General features: G+C 40.8%; 1 protein-coding gene across 5 annotated transcripts in view; it reads left to right on the top strand.

Annotated features, from left to right (window-relative positions):
• The window catches only part of lrba (LPS-responsive vesicle trafficking, beach and anchor containing), a 192,523-nt gene that overhangs the window by 12,500 nt on the left and 163,662 nt on the right, over positions 1 to 16,361 (top strand). For all 5 annotated transcript variants that reach the window (XM_088418509.1, XM_088418513.1, XM_088418512.1 and 2 more), the window contains exons 2-15: positions 4,779 to 5,010; positions 6,553 to 6,653; positions 7,456 to 7,551; positions 7,630 to 7,751; positions 7,829 to 7,955; positions 8,046 to 8,165; positions 8,732 to 8,878; positions 10,001 to 10,198; positions 11,585 to 11,718; positions 12,992 to 13,100; positions 14,188 to 14,340; positions 15,299 to 15,467; positions 15,549 to 15,622; positions 16,297 to 16,359. In XM_088418509.1, the coding sequence (XP_088274635.1) occupies positions 4,779 to 5,010; positions 6,553 to 6,653; positions 7,456 to 7,551; positions 7,630 to 7,751; positions 7,829 to 7,955; positions 8,046 to 8,165; positions 8,732 to 8,878; positions 10,001 to 10,198; positions 11,585 to 11,718; positions 12,992 to 13,100; positions 14,188 to 14,340; positions 15,299 to 15,467; positions 15,549 to 15,622; positions 16,297 to 16,359 (1,845 nt within the window). The remainder of the gene's footprint in view (positions 1 to 4,778; positions 5,011 to 6,552; positions 6,654 to 7,455; positions 7,552 to 7,629; positions 7,752 to 7,828; positions 7,956 to 8,045; positions 8,166 to 8,731; positions 8,879 to 10,000; positions 10,199 to 11,584; positions 11,719 to 12,991; positions 13,101 to 14,187; positions 14,341 to 15,298; positions 15,468 to 15,548; positions 15,623 to 16,296; positions 16,360 to 16,361) is intronic.

The raw sequence follows: 16,361 nt of genomic DNA, 5'->3' as shown, positions 1-16,361 counted from the left end.
CGTTTTAAGTGACTGACTGGCGTGAAATAAGCACTTTCACATTGCTGTTTGATGTGCAAATATTGAACTTTGCGCCTCATGTAAACACACGGACTCGCTAAACTTAGAATCAAGGGCCCGCCGATGGTCCCAAACGGTTTTTGAATGACAGTTCATTTGTGTTCAAGAGTGTAAGGTTTAAGCCTTGTCTAACGTAACGTAACCAGGCTTATTTAAAAACCCGCATCGTCTCCCCCTTGTTGTGCGCAAAAAAACAGCAACAGATAAAGAACAAAAAATACACATTGCTTCGTTTGTTTAAAGAATTCGCTGCTACGCAAATCTAGCACCGTGCGGTTTCATTCATTTACAAGCAGGGCACGTGGTTAGGCGGCAGTAGTGTGTCCAAATTCTGTCCAGAAAGAATTTTCGCCTCTGACGTGACATTTACCGCCAGTTTAAGATCCCCAGAGGTGTTTGTTTACAGCCCACTGTCGCCAAGGCACGCACAGCAGAATGAGTAGCACGATATGCATTGAAGGTGATTATTTTTAATTGCGTAAACGTCACCATTTTTTGAGTACAATAAGATAAAGCGTTTCAGTTATTCAGACACAGGATTTGAATTCATTTTAATGGGGAAAAAAGTTGAATTGGAATACATACCAAACACTCTGTGCATGCAACTTTGTGACACAGCAGTGATGCATGCAGTTTATTGTTATGCCAGTAAGTGTGGTTTATTTTTGTTTTGTGGTGGGCTTCCTGGTTGCCTGACTGTTCAAAATGGTGAGTGGCAGTCAGGCGTACGAGCAAGCGGAAGCCAGCGGCGCTGAAAGGGGCAATCGGTAACAAATGATCGATCACGGAGAAAATGGCAAATGTGTGTGACACAGGTGGCTTCTAAGCCCGAGCACATAGCTGTCTTTATTTTTCCATTAGCCCAACACATGTGCGGATCCCTCAAAGTCTTCCTCCGTCCCGTCGGGATCTTAAACATCAGCCTATCTCTGGCTACCTTCTCTCCTGACATCCCGATGACTCCTGCTGTTCTCCCATGTTCCTTTCCATGGCGACCATGGAAAACGTATTTTTTGTCGCGCCTCGCTGGCTGCGCGACCATGATTAATTCAGGTAGGCCTCATGGGGGCGGCGGGGAAGAAGAGCCAGGCTTGGTTACCCAGCCAGGGATCTGGTGTCTGGTTGCTATAAAGCTACAGTGTTTCGGTGCAGATTGCAGAAGCGCTCTTGGGATTGGGCCCAAGCTGCAGCTGGCAACCTGCACTGCTTCTTTCTGATACAGCTACTCTATGTACATTGTAAATGATGGAACAGGGAACATACAATATGAATGTAAATTCATGCACCAGCCTAGGGTACCTTCACTGTCATCTTTTTTTTAAATCCTTTAATTCACAGGTGTGGAACTCCAGTCCTCGAGGGCCGGTATCCTACATGTTTTCAAACCTTTTCCCTCAAAAACACCTGATTCAAATGATTGGGATCATTTTGAAGCTCCCGCAGAGCTTGCTAATCAGCTAATTATTTGAATCAGGTGTGTTGGGGAAAGAAAACCGGAAAACATGCAGGATGCCGGCCCTCGAGGACTGGAGTTCCACACCTATGCTTTAAGTGGATGGCCGCAAGTTAAGTGCAATGAGCAAAACACACCTAGGGCTGCATTTGTTATAATCATTGTATTAATTCATGGATTAATAAAAAAAAACCACTTTTTAATTTCCATTCTTTTTTTTAAATTCAAATACTAGTTTGGTCTGTAATACGAAAACATACTAATACAGACAATAAAAACAGCTAGTAATAAAGACAAAATACTAACATTTATTTTCCAAAATACTGTAAAAGCAGATGTTTGCATGTCTTTTATTTTGATTAAACATAAAATAAAGTCTGCTTTCATAAAAGGAGAGCTGAATCAAAGAATATTTACAGTCCAGAGGATTTGAACAATTTTAGCTTTTGAAATGATCGTTATCATTTCTTGCTTTGATGATCAATTTACTTATCTATCAGCATCTGTGTGTAATTTTTTTTGGTCACGCTATTAGCAAAATATTGATTCGGAACTGACAAAACTGCGTTGTATTTTTATTTTTATACGTTATTGATGGGTTTTTATTAAGAATTGAGTCAGGTAAGTCTCCAATGAAGCCCCAGGTATCAAATGCTCGCTACCATTTCAACATGGTTTGCCGTCACACAGAAGAAATCAAACCTCATGAGGGTCGCAAGATCAGATTAAATCAGGCTCTCAGCATGACATCACACCACCCGATAATGATCCGCTCCGAATCAAAGCTAAGATGAATTCAGCCCCGTAATTAATACAGAGTGTGTCCCCACGATGTATGTTAATGGCCTCGTCTTCATATTTTTTTTCTCCATCTTCTTCGTCGCGCGTCAACAATGATGGATGGATGAGTCGCTCTGAGTGTCAGACTCATAAATCAGAACTTTCTGAGGAAAAAATGGCACTCAGGAGAGGCTAATGGTACATCTGGACACAGCTGCACTTGTTCATGTATAAATGTATTGTTGGCGGGGTGCAGCGAAATATCCGTCGCTTTCCAAAAGAGTTATTTTGACTTGAGCAAAAAAAAATGTAGGCTTTGCGCTTGAGCCGAAAGTTATACATTGTAAACTAATACGGTGCGGCTCCACCTCTGGCAAGTTGACGTCATGGCTAACCTAGACTTCATTGTTATTTATTTTTCTTGAATAATTCAAACTTGAAGTCACGTTTAAAAATGAAGCGGGTCGGATTTACATCACATTCAAGTGGCCGACTGATTGTACCTCTTTGTAGGGCTGGTAAAAGTTGACCAAGTTGGGTGGTTTGACTGTAAAAATAGGTAAGATAAAAATATCTGTGTTGAAGCTCTAAGAACCGTGTTCGTGCAAACCTTTTTTCCATGGATCTTTCTTGCAGTCCTGTACCTTTATGGCAGCTCAAGTCTTGCCTATAGTCAGATATGATACCATGTAACGATACCCAAGTACATTTGAAAATAAGTAACATTTTTCTTGCATTAATGACAAAACATTTTGAGGAAACACCTTTTATTTATTTCTGACAAAAAGCAGCAGCCACTATGCAATACAGAATTTATGTCTCAAAAAATCACAACCTGCTGAATTTACGATTCATCTGCACATGAGTTTAGACTATAATTAACAAAGGTGTGTAGTTTTTTATGTTTTTAGTCCACTATTTGTTTTGGATTGCATGCAATCGTTAAATGTCCCTTTTTCATCTTCTATCAACCTACTTGTGAAATTTTCCACCTGACCTGCATTAATGTGTGTGCTTTATTTATTTATTTTATGGGTTGTGCCACCAAGGCCACCGTGACCTCAAAATAATCCCTTTTTCCGTTTGAACGTGATAGTCAAAGAATGTCTGGCATGGCTTCAAAGCCAAGCGCATTCATTCACCCATCATTACTGCATGTATACAGTATATGTTAGCGTAGCGTACTTGTCTTTGGACACGATTTGACAGTAATTCCCCATCGTAGCCTTCGGCAAGATTGATGCCGCCATTGTTCGCCGCCAGGTTAAAGGCGTAGTCATATTGTTGTTTCGTGCCTCCTTAATCTCGCATAGAACACACAAACACAAATAGCTAATCTCTCCTCAGTCATTCTAATTGGACAGGCTCCATTCCTTGATCCGATATTCTTTTCACACACAGCCCGCGTAACGGCCGCGTAGCTCATCATTTGTTCGCACGAGTCGGAACATGACAGCCTCACCGGCGGAAGGAATTTGCCGTCTTTCCTTATCTCCTTTCGATTAGGCCTGGTTCAATAATAAAAATGTCACGGGTGGCGTGAGGAAGTGAGGGAGTGTGAATTTTATGGCGGGGGAAATCATTTGTTTGCCAGTACACAAAAAAGAACATTTGGCCCTTGTGGCTAAATGTGGTGCTGCTGAAGCTTTGATGTTTTTGGTCTGTATTCAAAATGGAATCCAAAATAAGGGCATAGAACGCTTTTTGAAGATTAAAAAATAAACAATATTTATTAATAATAATTAATTAATTTACAACAATCAATATGACCCATGTCAATGGTTCTGAAGTGGGATTGTAAAATATTTTTAAAAAGTAGCATCTTTAAAAAAAATATATATATACTGTATATATTTTTTTTAATTTGATTCGTAACATATACTTTAAAGCACTAATTTATTTCATTCTAAATTAAAACGAGTCAGTTTGACACAAAACACAGCCAAAAGGTTGTTTAAAAGTATTTTCTAGATTTTATTTTTATATTTTTATTTTTTTATATTTATATTTTTATTTTTTTATATTTTTTATTTTTTTTATATTTTTATTTATATTTTTATTTTTATAACAAACACTTGAACGACCTTCATTCTGTCTATAGTTTAGAATAAAGTGTTGTTGTTTTTTTTTTTCGCAGACAGTCTTAAAAATTGTACACTTAAAATAATAAACCTTAAAAAAAAATCTTAAAATTTCCAAGAGGTTTTACCTGACGTTTCGCCGTTATCTTGTCACATACGACACTGAACAAGATAACGAAGAAACATATCAAGTAAAACCTTAAAAAAATTCAAATAATAAAGTTTTAATTTCACATTTTAAAATTTTGAAGTCTTTCACTGTCTGATACGAAGGAAAACAGCAGTCGATTTAAAACAAACTACCGAAAATGACCAAAATCCTACCATACCGTACGGGTGTTGAAGCACATTTTTTTTCTACTGTCACTATTAAAATTCACCTCTCCTCTCCTCCTCCCTTCCAGCTGGTCGGCGGCCAGTTCGACCTGGAGATTAACTTCATCATCCAGGAGCCGGAGAGCATCGTGTGTATGGTGGAGCTCTTGGACAAGTGCGAGCCCAACTGCCAGGCGGAGGTGTGGAGCATCTTCACGGCCATTCTCAAGAAGAGCGTGCGCAACCTGCAGGCGTGCACCGACGTGGGCCTCATCCACTCGGTGCTGCGGCGCATCTCCGACACCGACAGCATGATCGCAGGTACGCGAGGCCAAACGGAAGGCGCCATCTCTAACTGCGTTGTAAAGACAGTTTTATCCGAGGTGACATTCGCACGTCGTTAACTTTATTGAATTGCTGCCGTCTATTTCAGTTGTTCTAAATATTTTTTTTTCTCAATTTGTGCATGAAAAAGGACATAAGATAGTATTTGTTGTGTGGTGGTATCTCCAGGTGTATTCTAATCATCAGCTTCAGAAGATCTGTTTTATTTTTGGCTCATTTACTGGGAAATTTCTTCTCTGTTGACTCTCAGCATCCATATAGAACTTAAAGGTCCCGCATCATGAAAATGTAACTTTTTGAGCTTTTAACTATTTTACATTGACGATTTTATCACCCGAAACACCCCATAGTGTTATTTTCTTCATGAATGCATTTCTAAGAATTTGCTTAGTCTATGGCAGGGTTGGGAAAACCTTTTGACTGGAGGGCCGCAAATGGTTCTAAAATTAAAAAAAAAAGGCCAGAAAAATGAGCAGATGGAGTGTTTTGATAATCCACCTCATAAGAGAAACGATGCGGCGAAATGACTCTTCGAAAAACTGAAAATTAAACAAACAACATCCTTTTTTTTTAAAATATGCTAACAGTTACTTTACTACATTTAAAGCACTTATAGTTCTACTATCCTTCAGAATATTCACATCACTCTCGTCTTGATTGATAATTTCTTCAGTGGGCCGGAACAAAAAGCTTAACGGGTCCAATATGGCCTCCGGGCCGTAGTTCGCCCATGCCTGTTCTATGCTCTCTCAGAGGGGTGATGACAAGAATACGCCCTCTTACCACCTCTATACCGCCCAGAGCGCAAGAGTAAATAAATGGCCACCTCATCCGAGGAGACTTTCACAATTTTCCCTTTTGGTTTCATTCCGGATTTGGGGAGAAGAGATTATGCACCCGGTTGTCCAAGTAAACAGCATCGTTTCATTTATTAGTTACAAAGTTTTACTGTAGAAAACGTGTGGCATTAATGTGAAAATCGATGTTCATCCCACCGACTCACTTTTGGTGAGAATGGTCAGTTGTCCATCCATCCATTTAGTGTAGCAGTTGTCCCCATAAAAGGTTGAGCTGGAGCCTCTCTCAGCTGGTTTTTGATGATGACCAAACTCTGCTGTGAAAATCCACAAATAAACGATGCTTAAAAAGCTGCTTCACCTTTTAAAATGTTAGGAAAAGGTTGTTGTGTTACTCGGGGGGCTGCTTGTAGTGTCAGAATAAGGTTTTGTGACAAGTGCGTTGTAAAGTTTTGGGAAATTGCTAGGATTACCGGGATCTATTCCGACGGTGCTTGCATCAGTGCCCTTCTCGTCGGCAAGCACAGCGCCGGCCTCCAGCAAGTGTGCAATCAAGTGAGGCTAAAGGAGATGTTTATTCAAGTGAAAACGTTCCGTCTTTTAACATCATTCCTCTGATTTGCAAACATCAAAAGTTCACCATTTAATCGTCAAAAATGGACGTTTTGATATCATGCGCGACGGTGATGTTTTCATTTATTTATTTTCTTTTTTTTGTCAGACCTGCTGGTGGACATGCTGGGTGTGCTAGCCAGCTACAGCATCACGGTCAAAGAGCTGAAGCTGTTCTTCAGCAAGCTGCAAGGGGAGAAAGGCCAGTGGGTGAGTCAGATGTTGTTGTCGTCTCGGGCTTATATGTGAAGAATGTGCTTGGAAGGCGTCAAGCGCTCGCCGTCGCCCCCGCCCTTCCGGATCCATGTCCTTGTCGCAGAGATGCGATGGCTCACCATGTTGGCCAAGTCCTGAAGGTTTCTTTCATCATTACCAGCATCTCGTGTTAGCCGAGCTTGTTATGGCATTATTTTCAATTAAAGAAGAGAGCGGACCGAACCACCGTCCGAGTCCGTCCTTGCTCACACACAGGAATATTACTTAAATGAAGAGTTTTATGCCAAGGTTATGATATTTCCAGCCGATTCAATTAAGAGTGGTAAGGTATGCAGCAAAGTGGTCCGGTTAGAGAACGCGGAAAGGTATTCCATTTGACTAATTTATTAATTGCGGTCTTTTGGCATATACACGCAATCATAAACTTTGCTAAACACGGATTGTGCGCAGCTTCGGGTGTTTGTGGCAAAATGAATTTGAGCTGCGTCACGAGGAAATGGGGGGAAAAAAAAACAACTGCTTGGAGCGCATCCAACGTTACACTGGGGCTGCGTTCACTGACCGCTCACAAAGTAGGAAATCTGAAACGCACTTAACAAATATATAACTAATGGATACGAACACAAGAAAATCTGAACATTTGACAAGATTTATGTCTTGTTTTACTATAGTTTTTACATTGTTTCCAAACTGTTGGCGAGTCCCATTCATGATAACATAGAAAATACCAGAATTTGACCCTAAAATAAAGAGTACGTTCCTTTTTTTTCTTTCTTTTCTTATTTGTGACTTTCAGCCTCGACATGCCGTCAAGCTTCTGTCGGTGCTGAAGTACATGGCTCACAGGAACGGTCCAGACTCCTTCTTCAGCTTTCCCGGCAAAAATGCAGCTGTGAGTTCTCTTCGATATCAGCCCCCTCCCAAAAAATAATTGAAATAATTCTGTTTAATTGCGCTGGTTGACCAACAGGCGATAGCGCTTCCACCCATTGCAAAATGGCCCTACCAGAATGGCTTTACGTTCCATACTTGGCTCCGCATGGACCCTCTGAACAACATCAACGTGGATAAAGACAAGCCGTATCTCTACTGGTCAGTCCTGGTTCTTTGACAACATCTTCTCTTGGAATCTTACTATCGTTTCCCTTTTTTTTATTTTCCCCCTTCAGTTTCCGCACGAGTAAAGGCCTGGGCTACTCGGCGCACTTTGTGGGCGGTTGTTTGATAGTGACCTCATTGAAAACCAAGGGGAAAGGATTTCAGCACTGTGTCAAGTACGACTTCAAACCTCAGAAGGTAAGACGGAAACGAAAAGCCGAACGACGACAACGCTAATGACAATATCTCCTTTTTCTTCATCTCGATCTCGCATTTCTTTCACTGCAGTGGTACATGGTGACTCTGGTGCACGTCTATAACCGCTGGAAAAACAGCGAGATTAGCTGCTACGTCAACGGCGAACTGGCGTCCTTCGGAGAGATCGCCTGGTTTGTCAACACCAGCGACGTGAGTAGAAAGCCTCGCAAAAGTCTGGCTAATTAGGTTCAGGCAGGTGTTCGCAAACTTTGCTGCACCCCTGGGACTGATTATGTGCTTGGAGATAGTTGTGAGTCCATTGTTATGGGCAGGCTTCAGGCTGATGTATGACATGATGTCAAATAATCTTTTGGTGCATGGAAAAGGGGTTCATCACCTTTGTAAATGCCAACGAATCACTTAGATGCGGCGCCGCACGTTCCCGATGGACGTCATCTCTCGTCTTCGCTAAATCAGATGGCCTCTGGTTAACTTTCATCTTTGGGTATTATGGGCCGAAAGATGCTCTCCCCCTCCTCTGCCAATCACTCGCAAATCACCGCGTGCGCCGGTGTCGCAGCATGGAGGATTACTCGAGTCTACAATCGCATTGAAAAAAAAAAAGAACAGGCGATGTGTGCTAAGTGAGGCTGTCATGGAGGATAATTATAGCACACCGTTTTCTCGTCTTTGCTGCTATTTTTGCCTCTTTTCATCATCACATCTCAGTACCTTTTTATCCTTTTTCATGTTTTTTTAATGCTTTATTTCCGCAGACGTTCGACAAGTGCTTTCTAGGCTCGTCCGAAACCGCCGACGCCAACCGAGTTTTCTGTGGCCAGATGGGCGCAGTCTACTTATTCGGAGAAGCCCTCAATGCTGCGCAGATCTTGGCCATCTACCAGCTGGGGCCGGGCTACCAGGTTAGATGGGGAGAAGAATGACAATGCGACTTATTTCAAGTCCGGAGCAAAGCAAACATCTTCTATTTTCATTTAACTTACAAGTATATTTTAATATAACGGCGCCTTGACTAAGCTGTTTGTTTCTATGATAACTCAAGTCACACTCAAGTCATAATTCCCCAATGAAATAAGTCGACAACAAAACGTCTCGCGACGTGTTTTTTGGCTACAAAAATTCCACTTTGTAGTCATTTCTAAAACATAAAGTATTATCAGTTAAATATCGTGCGTGAGTCAACGCTACATTGCGTTATGATTTCATGTAATGGGTCTTGTCCACTAGAGGGCAGTATAATACATTCGCAAAAAAATGACGGCAGCGTTATGACACCCAGGCACTGCTAGACCTCACCTGGTTTAAAAAAAAATATATATATATATATATATATTTCAAGCTCCTAAAAGACCAGAAAAACCTTTGGAGCTACACTGAAATCCGTGGATACGTCCTGAGTTTATTGACAGCAGTTTATTGACAGTATTGATCAGTAACTGACTTGATCTCTAAAGTCTTCGCTGTGTAGTTTGTTGCCAGAACTTGCTCATCTGGTCAGTCCGTCACATCAGACTGGAATTGTTTGCAAAAACTTTCATTTAGCCTTGATTCCGCAGTCTTAAAAAACAAGCAGCCGACATCAAATCGTCTGTTTTTAGGCAAACATGCAGAAAATTTGTTGTTTACATCAGTGTACTGAAATGACTGCATACTAATTATGCCTTTGGGACTTTCAAAGCAGTAATTGAGGAAATCAGATATATTTTTACCGCAATACTTGGAAAATATCTTTGGTGTCATTTCTTGAACACGCAAAAACACAGTGAACATCCAAGACAAAAGCCTGCTTTAGTTTAGATTAGAAATGATAAAATATGATGTAATACAACCCGCAAGATACCGTAAGAGGCAATAAAGATCATGCTGTCAATTTGGAGCGTTGCAGCTGCACGTTATTTATTCAGTAGCGTTATTTATTCAAGCACCCGAGGGCCAGAACAGAATGACAGCCGTCACTTTGTCTGAAGCGGCTTGTTTTTCTTCTTTTTTTACATCTTCTCTCGTCTCTCCTCGTTGCTCCTCAGGGCACGTTCAAGTACAAGGCCGAAAGCGACTTGCTGTTTGCCGAGCACCACAAGATGCTGCTGTACGACGGCAAGCTGTCGGCCGCCATCGCTTTTGCGTACAACCCCCGCGCCACCGATGCCCAGCTGTGCCTGGAGTCCTCTCCCAAGGACAACGCCTCCATTTTCGTGCATTCCCCGCATGCGCTCATGCTCCAGGTAAACCGCGCTTGTGTTTGAATCACTCCCTAGCCACCATATAGTCTGTTATATATTCACATAGTGTAGTACTTAGATGGTTTTCTAAACTATTCTACATATTCCATTATAGTACCGTATTTTCCGCACTTTAAGGCGCACCTAAAGCCTTAATTTTTTTTAAAAAGCTGATGGTGCGCCTTATAATCAGGCGCTCCTTATATATGGATCGATATTGAAATTGGGATCCGTCTTTTGTGTGTTTACAGTTGAACAAGGTTGCTCATATTGACTGAGTTATTATGCTATTGAGGGTTTAGAGTTATTATTGTTATTACTTTGAGTATTACCATACTGTGATTGAAAAAGTTTTAAAATATGTCATTAATTGAGGTGCGCCTTATAATCCGGTGCGTCTTATATATGGAAAAAGTTTTGAAATGTGATTAATTGAGGGTGCGCCTTATAATCCGGTGCGCCTTATAGTGCGGAAAATACGGTATATAAAAATCTCCTATAAAGTGGTTAGATTGTATATTGTTTGGAATCATTTGCTCATCCCCCGCTTAGCACAGGTTGCGAGGGTTTTCGCTTTTCAGTATAGCCGTCTCATTAGAGCAGAAGGTTCACCTGCTGGAAATACCTCCAGGTCTGCTTATTACGATGCTCACAAACTGTTCAAGTGGCAAACACGCACGCACACTTTTTTCACATGCTTTTTTTTCCGCTTTTTTGTTGACTTTTCCCTCTCATCAAATGAAAAGTGTCGAAAAGCAAGAAATAATGAAAAACTAAATGAGCATAAAACCAGCATGAGATATTGTATTTCACCACGTGATGCTTTGATATCAAACAAAGGTAAACTCATATTGTAAAATACAATATAACATGCAGTAATAGCCATTATTGTCAATTTTCAATGGAAAAAGATTGCTTAATATAGCAAATGGTGAATACTTCTCCAAATAAAGGTAACGGTGATGAATAACAACAAACCATAATTTAAAAAATGGTAAAGAATAGAAAATGTTCTCTATTGAAATGATGTTATAAAGTAGAATGGATCTAAATAAATAGACATATGCCAGATGATGTTAGGACTGCATATAAGATCAAATAAAGTATACATTTGTGCCTGGATCCAAAAACAAAACAAAAAACAAAAACACTCCAAGCATGTTGCACATGCTTGCATTTGCAGTATAATAATAATAATAATAATATTTGACCGTAATGTAAAATACTGAGAATGTGCACAATCTGGGCTACAGATTACAGAATCAACTTTCTTTCCCATTTCTAAATTTTAGACATCACACAACCTCATTTCTATCAGATATCATTAAAGGAAACAAGATGAATTGAGGGTGGCTTAACCGTATCTTCATTGCGGTTTTGTTTGCGCAGGACGTGAAAGCGGTGGTGACTCACTCGGTTCAGAGCGGCATTCACTCCATTGGTGGCGTGCAGGTCCTCTTCCCCCTCTTTGCACAGCTGGACTACTGCCAGCCCTCCAGCCATGAGCTGGACACCACTGTCTGGTAACTATGGAAACACAAATACTCTTCATGTATATAACAAGATAAGTGCATCTACACAGTGTGTCAACTGTAACACTTGGAAACCAGAGTGTCGTTTGTTTTTCTCACTTTTTATCAGACTGTGTATGCTCTGACAATCTGGACAAAAGTCAACACTAGCACTTCCAAATTTTTTTTAAAAATCGAGGATTCCATAGGTGTGGAACTGCAGTCCTCGAGGGCAGGTATCCTGCAGGTTTTTTTGGTTTTCTCCTAGCTCATTAGCTCCTTGAAAATGGACCTAACCATTTCAACCAGTTGCGTTTGAGAGAGAAGCTTCGAAAACATGCTGGATATATCCCCCTCGGACTGGAGTTAGGCTTAATAATAATCAGGTACCCGACCCCCTCCTTCACTCCAAATGTTTTAATTTTTTAAGGAATTTGATGAGCTTGAACGTGAGCTGCAGCGAGTGGATATTGATACTCATTGTTTATCTTTGACTCGTGAATTATTAGACGCGAACAAAATGTACCTATGCTAAAGGGTTAGCAATCATGTTAGCATGACCTCACTAGCATTTAGCATTTAAGGTCAGCAAACGCCTACACTATATACTGTTATATAAACTGTACCTTACACATGTAATAGTGTCTTTAAAGACCATGCTTCAACAAGATTGCTTAAATCTTAAATTAGTAATGGTGCGTTTTTGTTTTTTTTTTAAACCTTGCACACCTGTTTTCCCTGGAAATTCTCCTCCAAAATGCCATCTTTGAAACAACATGTCTGACTTCCTGTCTGTCCTTTTTTTGGTGTGGATTGAATAAACTGATGCCAAAGGCTCCTGTTTTTTTTCTGATGTTCTCGGGCCCTTTTCATGGCATTTGTCCCCAAAATTGATGCCTGAAACCAATTGGCCAATGTTCACGGGTCCCCGAGATTTTTTTCATCCGTTCTGTTACAATTTAATATGAACGGCACTATGTACTTTTCCCCCAACATTGCAGAAGGCTCCGCTGAGTTTCATACTCATTTGTTTTGTTCTTCGCATGCCAGCTTCACAATAATTACCTGCACGTCTTTACGGTCTCGTCTCCCTTTCGTCCTTCTCGAGGCGTCGCTGCGTGTTCCGTCGGCGCGACGGGGACACGACACCCTTATTCAATCACATCACATGTCGTGCGCGGGCCCTTTCGCACTCCAGGCTTTGTCAGCAGCAGCTCACGCAGATTATTGTTCCTGTCCGTCACTGTTGTGACTGTTTTTGTCTCTGTGTGCTTTTGCCTCCTAGCTGCACGCTGCTGTCTTTTGTGATGGAGTTGCTGAAGAACTCTGTAGCCATGCAAGAACAGGTCCTGACCTGCAAAGGCTTCCTGGTCATTGGATACACTTTGGAGAAGGTATGTCGGATTCGCTCAATACCCCCATTTGACCCCCAACATTGGAAACTTTTGGCGCTCCACGCTTCTATCTATCTATCTATCTATCTATCTATCTATCTATCTATCTATCTATCTATCTATCTATCTATCTATCTATCTATCTATCTATCTATCTATCTATCTATCTATCTATCTATCTATCTATCTATCTATCTATCTATCTCTCTATCTCTCTATCGCTCTATCGCTCTATCGCTCTATCGCTCTATCGCTCTCTCTCTCTCTCTCTCTCTCTATCTATCTCTCTCTCTATCTATCTATCTCTCTCTCTATCTATCTATCTCTATCTCTATCTCTATCTCTATCTCTCTATCTATCTCTCTATCTCTCTATCTCTCTATCTATCTCTCTATCTCTCTATCTCTCTCTCTCTATCTATCTCTCTCTATCTCTATCTCTATCTCTATCTTCAATTGTCAAGTCATTGTGTTCATGCATTCCTAATGATTGTGATCATTTTTATTCTGAAGAGAACAAAATTTCCTTTGTGGTTCTGTGCTGTAAAAAGTGTACAATGAACAGCGTAATACATTGTCATGTATTTTATTGTTTTGGGACATCTCATAATGCATTGTAATAACACAATAGATTATTGCAAAATCAGTCAATCAGATATAAGTAATGCAAATTAAAAACGCATGAGTATTTTCTTCATTTTTTGTTCATAACACGTCCACTTTTAGTCATTTACAGCACTTGCATTCTTCCTCAAAAGAATGATTTTAGTTTTGGCCGTTACATTAATTTACAAAGCAAAAATTACATAACGGATGATCGGTGAGATATGTTTTGTGATGTATTTTCAGGTTTTGGTCGTTCCGCAACTTTTATCCATGAAGAATGAACAAAACGGACATAATATTGTTAAACTATCTATTGTGTCCACTTAAGCGCTCAATATTTGAACTTGACTTTGATTCCAAGTCGAGCTGACGTCACATGATTATTTTCCAGTATGTGAAGGTCGCAGCTGCGTTTGTGCGCTTGGCAAGTGGTCTTGTCATTCTTCACAGCCATCACTCCCCCGTTTTGCGTCTGGTTGCAGTCGTCCAAGGTCCACGTGACGCGGCCCGTCCTGGACATCGTGCTGGCCTTCTCCAGGTACCTGAGCAACTTGCAGAACGGCATCCTGCTGCTCAAGCAGCTGTGCGACCACATCCTGTTCAACCCCGCCATCTGGATCCATGCCTCCGCCAAGGTAACGACGCATTAGGGCAAACAGATACAAAAATTAGGCTGAATTAAGAATATGACTCAAGTATCAGTTAAGAAGTACAATTTGAAATGCCACCGTCACCATGGCAACGGAATAATCGGAGTTATTATTTGACTAAAATTGATTGAGACCAGGGGTGTCGAACTCCTATTTATCAGGGGCCGCATTGTAGTTATAATTTTTGTCAGAGGGCCGGTATAATTGTTAAATCAAATCAATTTTAGGTGTGTTTGTCACACTTCTAACTAGTTTTTGAAATAAGAGCCCGGTAAAAACTGTTCAGAGATATTGGGAACAAAAAATGCTTGTTATTTTTACCCCCAAATTTTTAAATGTTGAGGACAACTTGCAAATGTAGTCATTTAACCAGAAATTTGAAGTTTGCCCAAGATTTCGCGGGCCACATAAATTGATGTGGCGGGCCGGATCTGGCCCCCGGGCCTTGAGTTTGACACCTATGATTTAGACTAATTGAAAATCATGACCTTTTGAATTACTTTTACAGACTGCCAAAATATTGTACATATAGTGTCAGTGGTGGAAAGCAATGTAATAAAAAGTACACGGTTTAGAAAGTCGGGAAGGAATAATCGGAAAAACACACAAAATAGCTTTTATATGTAATGTTTTTTTACACTTCATTTTTACATACACAATTATAATCTGTTATTTAAAACAAACATTACTTTGTTCGTTAATATTTCATAAGCCTTTGCATCCTCAAGTATTCTAGCAAACCATTTATTATATCATCAGTTCCAGTGTCCACTAGTGTGGACACCGATGAATCGGCATTACTCTCAGGATATATATGGCCAGTATTTAAAATTGTTAGCGTTTCTGATTTCATCTCGATGCCTGTTTGTTGGTTAGCAATATGTGGGCAAGCTTCTGATTGCTTGAAATTCAAATGTCCTTTTCTTCTGATGTTTCCCGGCAGGTGCAGCTGACTTTGTACACGTACCTTTCCACCGAGTTCATCAGCACCGTCACCATCTACAACGCCATACGGCGGGTGGGCACCGTCCTGCAGGTCATGCACACGCTCAAGTACTACTACTGGGTGGTCAACCCGCAGGATCGCAGCGGCGTCGTGCCCAAAGGCCTCGGTAGGGGAGCGCCAACGACTACGCGCGATCCAGCGCCTGGCGTTCACGCCAACCAATCGACAAATTGTCAATGTTTTTTAGATGGTCCCAGGCCGAAGGAGATTCTGTCTTTGCGAGCTTTTCTCCTTTTGTTCGTCAAGCAGCTCATAATGAAGGTAAGCCACGCGAACGTACATGTTAGGATCCAACGGTTGAAGTCCGCTAGTGTGTTTTGATTTGTCTTTGGCTTTTTGTGTCATTTTCACAACAAAAAGTGTCCCGGTGTGATGAGAACCATAGAATAGCTTCTTTTCGCGATTAAATAGACGGTCTGGTTGCTTGATAAATAACCGCAGATAATTTGTAACATAAGATTTTGCATTATTGTTAATGTAGTCCAAATCATATTCCATAAATGACATAACAGTTGCTTACATGCCGCTAAATCTAATAGCTGCTAGTGGCTTGTGCGTAAAGTTTTAGGATATGAGAGAGTAGCTCAGTCCAAAATTACAGATGCTAACTTAAATGTCATGCTATTGGTAGCGAAATGGCTAATGCTATACAGGTACTTTAATTGCTGTTATCCCTGTCATGGAAATGACCAGAGAAGCTATCTATGGCTGCTTTGTTACGACGATACACGGACGCACGATCATCTCAAAGCCGAAAAGTAAACAGACCCTTGACATTTGTCACACTCTCCTTTGCATATACCATAAAATCTCTCACAGTTCTGAGTTTCTGGGTTCCTTTGTGCAGTTAAATGATTGTTTTTCTGTTTTCCAGTGTAAAGCTTTTATTTTAGATGTGGCAAATCAGTTGTAAGCCACCTCCAATGTTGTTTCAGGACAACGGTGTGAAGGAAGACGAGCTGCAGAGCATCCTCAACTATCTCCTCACTATGCACGAGGT

The sequence above is a fragment of the Hippichthys cyanospilos genome, chromosome 7 (genome assembly GCF_059441005.1).
Source record: "Hippichthys cyanospilos isolate Australia breed blue-spotted pipefish chromosome 7, RoL_Hcya_1.0, whole genome shotgun sequence".
Classification (NCBI taxonomy): Eukaryota; Metazoa; Chordata; class Actinopteri; order Syngnathiformes; family Syngnathidae; genus Hippichthys; species Hippichthys cyanospilos.
Note: the sequence above shows the minus strand (reverse complement) of the source record. Positions and strands in the feature narration are given on the sequence as shown.